General features: G+C 34.4%; 1 protein-coding gene and 1 long non-coding RNA gene across 9 annotated transcripts; one reads left to right on the top strand and one right to left on the bottom strand.

Annotated features, from left to right (window-relative positions):
* The first annotated feature begins 429 nt into the window (after positions 1-429).
* On the top strand, positions 430-2,494 carry LOC111374946 (beta-amyrin 28-oxidase-like). The gene is made up of 4 exons (XM_022997708.1): positions 430-458; positions 1,102-1,673; positions 1,774-1,961; positions 2,069-2,494. Exons 1-4 carry the CDS (start codon positions 430-432, stop codon positions 2,366-2,368), a joined length of 1,089 nt encoding a protein of 362 aa, XP_022853476.1. The 3' UTR covers positions 2,369-2,494.
* Positions 2,495-6,782: 4,288 nt separating this feature from the next.
* LOC111374954 lies at positions 6,783-9,687 on the bottom strand. 8 transcript variants are annotated; one of them, XR_002699225.1, is made up of 5 exons: positions 9,410-9,687; positions 9,116-9,161; positions 8,754-8,874; positions 7,601-8,656; positions 6,783-7,292 (listed from the first exon to the last, which is right to left on the bottom strand). It is a non-coding gene; the product is annotated as an uncharacterized LOC111374954 (long non-coding RNA). The 8 variants fall into 8 exon arrangements; XR_002699224.1 differs by having other exon boundaries at positions 6,783-7,729; positions 7,895-8,656; XR_002699226.1 differs by having other exon boundaries at positions 6,783-7,729; positions 7,939-8,656.
* Positions 9,688-10,507: the final 820 nt, after the last annotated feature.

The following is a 10,507-nucleotide window of genomic DNA, read 5'->3' as shown; positions in this document are numbered from 1 at the left end:
ATAAATTATATATAAAATAAAAAAGGTTATTTTATAAAAATGTTGCTCTTATTTTGTTTTTTAAAAATTTATTTTATATGTAATGCAAAATTATCATTTTACGCCTTTAAAAATGAGTGAAAAGGGTGGAAAAAATGTCGAGTGGCCATCGTTAAACATTATATGAAATTGGTAGCCATGGTAAAATAAAATCAAATTGAGTGATCATAGTGATACTAAATATAAAGTTGGGTGGCCATGATGATATTAAGCCCTTGTTTGATCCCCATTCTTTGGGAAAAAATGCATTTTGCTACCGTGCTTTGACATCATTTCAACTACGCATTCTTCAATAAAATAATATTACACATAAATTTAAAACTTTTCTTTATTTTTTAACCACACATTTCCCATCAATACACTATTCAAAAATTCATTTTTTCTCCAAAAATGGGGCTCAAACAAGGGCTAAATACAAAGTACTTGTCTGGGGGAGCATCTCCCCTGATATCTATCAAAATTGTGATCATTGGCTACCGTAATTCTTGACCCATACTCTCACGGGTGGGTCCCAATGGAGAAAAAAAGGGTAAGATTTCCAATTACAATCAAGATAAAAAGCTATACTAGACGTGGCTAAAGTTACGTAGCTATTGATGGATTTAATCCTTATGGGTAATTGGCACAAAACGTCCCTACCTTTCAAGTTTATTGTGGAAAACGTCCCTACCTTTCATTTTTTGGCATTTTTGCCCTCATTTCAACCTTTCTTTGCGCTGGACGTCCTTCCGTCCATATTCCGTCAGTTTTTCCGTTAAACATTCGGGTAATTGGCACAAAACGTCCCTACCTTTCAAGTCTATTGTGGAAAACGTCCCTACTTTTTATTTTTTGGCATTTTTGCCCTCATTTCAACCTTTCTTTGCGCTGGACGTCCTTCCGTCCATATTCCGTCAGTTTTCCGTTAATTAAATACAAAAATACCTTTTTCGTTCCATAAACAAGGGTAAAATTGTCCTCACCCATTTCACCCCTTTTTCCCGCCATCAACTTAGTCCATAAGTAACAGTAGCAGCGACATGAATCTGAAAATACTTTAAATGATTAAGTTAAAAAAAAAGAAGAGGCCATTAAAATGAGAAAAATGCTTCCCAATTTTCTCAAACCCGAAGCACTACAACGATACATCAGTATAATGGATCATATTGCTCAAAGACACTTTGCTGATGACTGGGAAAACAAGAATGAAATTGTCGTTTTCCCTCTAGCAAAGAAATTCACATTCTGGCTGGCCTGCCGTTTGTTTGTAAGCGTAGAAGATCCCAACCATGTTGCTAAATTTGCTGATCCTTTTGATCTTTTAGCCTCTGGGCTTATTTCTCTTCCCATAGACTTGCCCGGTACACCATTTAATCGTGCCATCAAGGCCTCAAACTTTATCAGAAAAGAGCTTGTTGCCATAATCAAACAGCGAAAACTCGATTTGGCTGAAGGAAAGGCATCACCAACACAAGATATATTATCACACATGCTTTTGACTAGTGATGAAAATGGAAAATTCATGCATGAATTGGATATTGCTGATAAGATTTTAGGCCTGCTTATTGGAGGCCATGATACCGCTAGTTCTGCATGCACTTTCATCATCAAGTTTCTTGCAGAGTTGCCTGAGGTATATGAGGGAGTCTACAAGGGTAAGTCTCAAGTCATAACCCCACTCACTCACCATCATTTTAATCCTTATAATTATTCATTTTTTAACATAATTTAAAATGTTTTATTTTAAATCAACAGAACAAATAGAGATTGCCAAATCGAAAGCTCCAGGTGAGTTGCTGAACTGGGAAGACATAAAGAAGATGAAATATTCATGGAATGTAGCATGTGAAGTGATGAGACTTGCACCACCCCTTCAAGGAGCTTTCAGAGAAGCCATTACAGATTTCATGTACAATGGTTTCAAAATTCCGAAGGGATGGAAGGTAAATAATGCACACGAATATTTCTAATCCTACGTATCAATTATAATTACACTCATTTCATGAGTGCCAGTATGTACTTACTAATCCCCTATCATTTCCTTAAGCAGTTATACTGGAGTGCAAATTCTACACACAGGAATCCTGAATTCTTCCCCGAGCCCCTGAAATTTGATCCTTCAAGATTTGATGGATCTGGACCAGCTCCTTACACGTTTGTTCCATTTGGTGGAGGACCTAGAATGTGCCCCGGAAAAGAGTACGCTCGCCTGGAAATTCTTGTTTTCATGCACCATCTAGTGAAAAGGTTCAAGTGGGAGAAAATCATTCCAGACGAGAAAATTGTTGTGAATCCAATGCCAATTCCTGCTAAAGGTCTTCCTGTTCGCCTCTATCCTCACACAAGTTAAATAAATTCCGAGTCTTGCCTAAAAGAACTTAGAATTGCTAAACAAAACACCTTTTTAGGTGCTTTTGTTATATGTATCCTTACAAGAATGATTTTATAAATTCCTTACAAATTTCAAGGCCGCTTCCGATATTCTTAACTATGCATATTCATAATCTTGCATTGACACGAGAAAGTTGTTACTAACAAATAACGAGATATTAATTAATAATTATTTCTTTCATTTCAGTCTATATTGTATGAATAGTGATGATACATGAGAAACAAGGCAAGACAATTTCTTCCTTTTATACTCTGTTTGTCTTCATGGTATCATAGCAATATTAATTGCTACTGCCTTTATCCGCTAGCCAACACCACCATGACTACAGCCCACAAATGAACCACACGTGTCTCTATTGCTATCAATGTTTAGACCCATCTACATATTTAAAACACTCATTGCACTTTCCAGCAGAGAATTGTCCTCAAAAGTTAAAACAACGGTAAAGTTCTGGCAGCAATCCTGGGAATTTACTGAAACCGAATAAAGCTACTCTTACAAAGTTGCTTTACAAAAGTGAAGATATCAAGTGTGTTGGCAAAATATAAGTTACTGATTTAAAAATTTATTTTTGGAATGATTAGTGTGGATATTATTTTATAACTCAACTTTGTAACCTATATCTTTGTAAGTGTAGCATGACTCACTGAAATCACCATACTGACATGAAGATAAAAAAAATGAATTTTTCTAAAAGAACAGGGGCCTGGCCTCCTGACCGAACCCCACCCATGGGGGTGGGTCCCACGCAAAAAAAAGGGACCCCCTCTATTGGTGGGGTTCGGTAAGGGGGCAGGCCCCCTCTTTTTGTAGCAAAGCTCAAAAAAAATTAGTTCAGAGGTAGTTTACAGAAAAAAGGAGCTACTACGTTCTATTCGAAGTTCAAGCAATGTCTGGAATTACATTTGGATACAACTCCTAGGAAAAAATTGGTTGTACAGAATTTTTTTTCACAGAATTCCACCGGAATAGAGACAAGTGTGTGGGCCCCATGCTGTATAAAAAAATGTCAAAAATGTGTGTGGGCCTCAGAATTGTGAGTTGTCGGTATATATTCTGTCAAAATACTTTCTGTACGTATAGAAGCATTCCTCCTTCTGAAGTGTGGAATCTTCAGGTCAGGTTGATGTGCCAAGAGATGTACGACAGTAACACCTTTTATAATGAATCAGTGTTCTAAACATCTTTCATTGAGACGATTGGCATAGGAATGACAGCTATGTCTGATTTTAGGAAAGATATGCTACAGTACAGTGAGCAAATTGGGCACCAACTGGGGGTTTTGAGATACTGTTATGGGATTTGACGGATTTGGGAGTAAGACCCGGAAATTATTTGTATTGATTTAAGGAGTGAAGTGAATTTTTTGAAATTCAGTTATACTTTTATATTGCAGTAGATATAGAAATAAAAATGGTACGCAGTAAAAGTTGAATATTTTATTTAAATTGTGTACATGGCGTAAATTCTCTCCATTCGAGGAGCATTGATTTCCATTTCAATGCATAAAATTAAACAATAAATTCTTGATCTCCTTACAAGCAAATAATTTAGTTAACCTTATCGAAACACTTCCCCGCTTATCAACAAGTGATGGAGCTTAAATACACATTCTCCTCTAGTGATGGATACCGTAACATCAATATTCTTGAGGGTTTCGAACTTTTGAATTATACCATCTGCTATAAACTATTTATATACATAATTCACAATCTTATAAGAGGTAACTTGAATTTTAATTATGTGGAGTAAACAAATGAAACATGTTTATTTATTTTATTAATCAGAATAAAAATTGTACATTAATTACCTGAAATAAATTTGGTGTTAACTAACATCAATAGAGTAATGCTATTTATCTCTAATGGAAATGATCTCCATGAGGTTTAATCTTAGATAATAAGATCAATAAAGTGAGTTTCATATTAATACATGTTAGAATTAGATTGTGACTCGAATTCTAATTAATATTTTGATTGGAAATATTATTAGAGTAGTATTGGGAGTTGGTAGTAGATTTGAATAAGTTTTCAAGGAGTTTAAGAAGGATAAGAAGAATGATTCTCCTTTTTGATAGGTTTTTTTACTCATATTTCATCATAAATGCTCTATTATTGGTTTTATTCATTGTATTGGAACTTTACCTTATATTATACTCTTCATGTATTAATTCTCTTAGTATGTTAGGGATTCTGTAGTTATAAATATATGGTGTATAACATATAATGGAATCGGTCAATTTTCCAATTAATTATTGGTCTAAGAGATCATTTGTATTTCCTTACTATTGATTACAGTGAATCTCAATTCCTACCCATGGTTTTCCTAGATTTGGGTGGGTTTCCACTTAAATGTTGTTTTCCTGTGATCCATTATTTTTATATTCCCCATATTTTCTCATTCTTTAATTATTTGATCGAATTCTCAACAAAGTGGTATTAGAGTTGTTTTGATTTCAATAATGTAGTTTTAGATCTGGTCTGAATTATAACAAGTGGTATCAGAGTTGAAGATTTTATTTTAGCGGGTTCTTGGGAAATTGGATATTAAAGCGAGATTGAAATAAGGTCAATTGTTTCAGGGATGGAAACTATGAAATTTGAGATTAGAAGGGATAACCAGGAAATTCCGGTGATGCCATTTTTCCAAGAGAAGATTGTAATGATAAATATCTTTTGGCAATTGCTTATGGCGATCCAAACCTAACAAGGATTGGTTTCTTGATTTGGCTTGCACTTTTCATATGTATCCAAATCAAGATTGGTTTTCTTCATATGAAACCGTTACAGGGGGTTTCATGATGATAGGAAATAAGAAGCCTTGTAAAGTACTTGGGATTGATAATGACAAAATCAAGATGTTTAATGGATGGTTAGGATATTTGGCCAGGTTCGACATGTTCTAGATATGAACAGGAATGTAATCTCTTTGAGTACTCTTGATTCAAACGGGTACAAGTAGACCGGTGGTGGTAGAGTTTTGAAAGTTACCAAGGGTGCACGGATTATGTTAAGGGGGCAGAGAAAGTCCTGGTTGTATGTGTTAGAAGATTGGACGGTCAATGTAGATGCAGCTGCAACTTATGGTTTGATAAGTGGTGACTCGGGTGGAGTTGATTGTGATCGTGTTGTTTGTGGTGATTTGAAAAATAATATTGGTGAGTCTTATAGTAGCTCAAGTGGAGCTAGTTGTGATCTCTTTGATCATGTCACTCATGGCGATTTGAGCAGGTTTGACAACTCAAGTGAAGTTGGAAGTGCTCGTGGTGATTCGAGCAGTTTTGATGACTTAGATGGATTTGGAAATGAATGGGATGATTTAAGCAAGGTTCGCGCGCAAGATAATTCTGCTGGTAAACAAGGCTAGGATTTAGTTTCATAATTGTTGAGTATGTCCGATAGGGGCATGATGTGCCCGAAAGGGGCATGGTGGAAGAAGCAGAGTAATTTGTTTGGAGTGTTCTACTTGAAGAATTTTTGGAGTTAATTGAAAAGTTAAGCTTTATTTCTTGTAATGGAATTTGCGTCAAGATGGAGTTTATTAGAATTAGATTATGACTTAAATTCTAATGAGTATTTTGATTGAAAACACTGTTGGAGTAGTATTGGAAGTTAGTAATAGACTTGAAAAAATCTTAAAGGAGTTCAAGAAGGATAAGGAGAAATATTCCTTTTTTTGATAGTTTTTTGAGCCTATTTCACCTCAAATATTTCATTATTGGATTTATCCATTGTATTGCGATTTCAACTTATATTAAACTCTTCATGTATTAATTCTCATAATATTTTAGGGATTCTTTGATTATAAATAAGTTGTGTACAACACATATTAGAATTGACAAATTATTCAATTAGTTATTGGTCCAGGAGATCCTTTGTAACTCCTTACTATTGAGTATAGTGAATTCTCACCCTCTGCCCATGATTTTCTCGGATTTGAATTTCCACGTAAATCTTGGTTTCTTTGAGTCCATTATTTTTATATTGTCCATATTTTCTCGTTCTTAAATCATTTGATTGAATTCTAAACAAAGTGGTATCAAAGTTCATTACACCAAAAAAGATCTTTTGCAGTGTTTTAGCGTATGTTGCGGAAATATTGAGGGACGAGTTTTTGTAGCGTTTTTTCGACGTTGCAAAAGACAGTCTTTTGCAGCGTTTAAACAACGTTGCAAAAGACCACCTTTTGCAACATTGTCTTTTGCAGCGTTTGTTCAACGTTGCTGCAAAAGACTGCCTTTTGCAACGTTTATCCAATGTTGCAAAAAACGTTGCAAAAGACTAGCTTTTACAACGTTTTTTGACCTTTGCCGCAGAATTTTTTTTATTTTATATAGAGTAAATTGACTTGCAAAATTGAAAATAACACTTTGTGAACAAATTTTGGAATTGCATAAAAACTAATAATTTCATTACAAATTTTTGTTGCATCCTCTATACAGCTGGAAACTACAATAAACTATCCAAACTACAAATTTCACATAAACAATGGCATTGGAGACGAAGGGACAAATCAAGTAACCATGATATAACATAAAGATCACCGGTTAATCGAAGCAATCTCTAATTTCAACTATTTCACAACCCCAGGGCGATAAATTAACCTTGCCTACAGTGACTTTCACCAGTTCTACAAACATAACTCAAAAGGGATAACAAATAGTGGAGCACCAAGAAAAACAGCTTCTTCCCTGTCAACTCACCTATGATATTTCTCAAAACCGGGCAATGGCCTTCTTTTGAATAACAGCTTTATAACTATCTCCAGCCTGCACTTCGAGTTTTGGATCCAACTTCTTAGGCTGATTCCCTAGTACCGCTCTAGTATCCGTGACCTGAACTTGGACAGGCTCTACCATGCCACTTCCATCTTTCCCCAAGCCCTAGTTATGTGATCAATAGAGAGAAACCAAACAAAAATTCCAGAAAGCAAAGTCAGATACTGAAATGAACAAAACGTACTGCCACTGTCGCTTTAGAGCTGATGGATGCCAACAAGTTATGGTACAAATGAGTATCCAAAAGACCAGAGAGGAATATATAGGACAACTTTGGAGAAAACGGCCCTTAAGATTCTTGCCTCTCAAGAACAAGGAAAATATTCGACATATTACTTACACAAAAGCAATTCAAATTGCTTACGAACAAACTTTACATAAGCGTGCACATAGATTTTGACAAGGGAACTTACCCATATTCACTGACGGACATTTTTCTCTGGCCAAACATCGAATTCCTCTGTAACGAGCATAGGAAACATGTAGCCCTCATGAAATGTGTCTCTGCTTCTACTCTTGAAAATCCATTCACCTAATTTATCCTGTAAGAAAATGCAATGGAGAAAAATAAGAGGACATAAAGTTTTCGGGCATGTTTTGTATGTTGGATTGGACAACACTGAATATAATTAACAAAGAAGATAATTTTACAATGTTATTTAGCACTACATACACAATAAAATTCAATAAGAATAATGCTTACTAACCCTTAATTCGATAAGAATAATGCGTACAAAGAAGATGCTTTTACCCCCAAATAATTGGCACCATTCAGATTTTGTTGGAATGAGTATATGTCCAAGCTGATCTGAATAATGAACAAAGTATGGCTTCAATGAATCTCTTCTCGGATTGACATTACTGTTATTTGAATATTTGGAATGGGACTTTTCTGGTGGCGTTTGATCTTCACTTGCCATGGTGTTTACAGGTTTAATAAATAATCAGGCACAAGAAAGTGCTGTAAAGTGTCTAAGAGTGATGAAGAACAATGCCATCAAAAGATTTGTTTAAATATAATATCAACAGTCAAATGCAAATTATAGAATCTTAACTCGTAGGACAAGCACTCATCCCAAAAAGTCCCTCATTATTTATCACTGAACTTTGTAAGCCAACATTATCACAGATGACATGAATTTTCAAAGTTAAATGTAATGTTTCTATTCTTACAATAGCACATAAAAGACTTCAATGACAGACGATTCCTATAATCATCCTATGCTCTCTGCTCTGCTGTTGCAAATGGTTTCTTCGGCATGGTTCAAAATGAAGCAAAATATCGATTCTGCACTCGAAAGCAACGTATTTAATTTAGATGCATTGTGGCAACACATAAGTAATGATCAATGATCAAATAACATGACAATAATACTTAAGTCGAACAAGTTACAACTTAATTACATTGTGAATTGGCTGATGGAGTTTATCTCAATATCCCTTTGTATCTCACACACGTTGTAGAACTTCTTTTGAACCATAAATCATATAAGCAGAATAAAAAATGTGAATAAAACATTTAAATAAACATCCAATAATTCTTATAATATGCATATGATACTGTACCTTTGGGAACATCATTCATGGACTCTTTTGAGAGGTAATCAATAAAACTTCCAATTCTTCAATTACGGTCCCATGAATTGGAGGTGATGTTTTGGTTTCTCTGAATCTATATGGAATACATCTGACAAAATTTGGAAATAAAGAGTAAAAATTTATAAGCCAATAATTAAAATTCATTTTTTTCAAACGCCAAAATCCCATAAGACTGTAACCCTTATTTCAATTTCCCTCAAAATCCTAAAAATTACCCCAAACAAAGAAAAAAAGATAATCAAACAAACATATACCGGTAGAAAATTATTCACATTAAAATTCAGGAAAAAATGAAAACAAAGAAAAAGTGATGTTTCTAGAATACATACCCAACAACTAGACAATAGCCATCATTGTAACGTTGCAAATGTCATCCTGAATGAGAAGGAAGACACCAATTTCTTGATTAACATTGTAATAATAGAATAAAAGTACAAAACTTTTCAAACAAAGCAAAGCCCCAAAAATGAAAATCAGCCTCCCAATTTAAAGAAACCAATCGAGACAGAAAATCTCCTACTTCTTAATTTCCCGTCAAAAATTAAAAATTAAATTTTCACGTGTGAATCCCTACTCTGTACAATAAAGGGAATAAGAATTGTATAAATAGTAAGTGGGCATACCTTGAAGACGACAAGACCCAAAATCTGCTAAATTAGCATTACAAAAGGCTCAAAATCAAAGGAAGATGAAGAATTTTAGTGGAGAGAGGCAACTATGAAAAGAGGCGTGAGGATGGAGACCCAACCATGGCAATAACTTCATCTTCTCTGAATTGCGTGAAGATGAGAAGAGGGATTGGAGAGAGAAGATTTATGATATTATAATGGGAGAGGAAGAATTGCCCGTGAGAGAGGAATTGTTAGGGTTGCATAATTGTAATTGTTTGAATTTTTATTTTTTGCTTAGCGGGTCAGATTGAGTCAGTTTAACTCGGTTTCCTTTTCGCAACGTTTTTTAAATGTTGCGAAAGATTAACTTTTCGCAACGTTTAAAAAACGTTGCAAAAGATTAACTTTTCGCAACGTTTATCAAACGTTGGGAAAGACCCTTTTCGCAACATTTAATAAACGTTGCGGAAAGGGTCTTTCGCAACGTTTGATAAACGTTGCGAAAAGTTAATCTTTTGCAACGTTGCAACGTTTATCAAACGTTGCGAAAAAAAAAAATTTCGCAACATTTAATAAACGTCGCAAAAGAGTATATTTGCAACATTCACTTAAAAGATATTGCCAAATCTCATTTTTTAACACCAATGACAACATTCACTTATTAAAATATTGCAATAGACACTTTTAGCAACATTTAATTAATGAATGTTGCCTTATATCCATTACAAAAGGTCTTTTTTGGTGTAGTGGTTGTTCCGTTTTCAATAAAATGGTTTTAGATCTAATCTGAAGTATAACAATACAGTTAGACTAATTATTAAAGTGTTCATCACCATCATGCCATATGAAGATCATCTTTATTTATTATGTAATCATTGGTTAAAATTCCAATTTTACACTTTTAAGTTTTAAGCATAATTAATGATTGGATTAGAAGTCCAATATTGCACTCTTTTAAGTTTTAAGCATAATTAATGAAGCTTGCTTGTCCTGATTATATGCCAATAGAATTATGAATAAAGATGAATAAGTATTAACATTGAATACCCAACGTATGTACACTCTCGAAGTCGGTATGAAATGTCTGTTTTTCTCCTCTAATTGTAGTCC

Source organism: Olea europaea, unplaced genomic scaffold, assembly GCF_002742605.1.
Source record: "Olea europaea var. sylvestris unplaced genomic scaffold, O_europaea_v1 scaffold1316, whole genome shotgun sequence".
Lineage (NCBI taxonomy): Eukaryota > Viridiplantae > Streptophyta > Magnoliopsida > Lamiales > Oleaceae > Olea > Olea europaea.
This window is presented reverse-complemented; position numbering and strand designations above follow the sequence as displayed.

What these genes read in the sequence shown, in the direction of transcription:
- LOC111374946 (XM_022997708.1), top strand. Translation starts at nt 430, where the DNA reads ATGGGGCTCAAACAAGGGCTAAATACAAA. An exon ending in AAACAAGGGCTAAATACAAA is followed by an intron (nt 459 to 1,101) that starts GTACTTGTCTGG and finishes TAAAAAAAAAGA; the next exon opens with AGAGGCCATTAAAATGAGAA. An exon ending in ATATGAGGGAGTCTACAAGG is followed by an intron (nt 1,674 to 1,773) that starts GTAAGTCTCAAG and finishes TTAAATCAACAG; the next exon opens with AACAAATAGAGATTGCCAAA.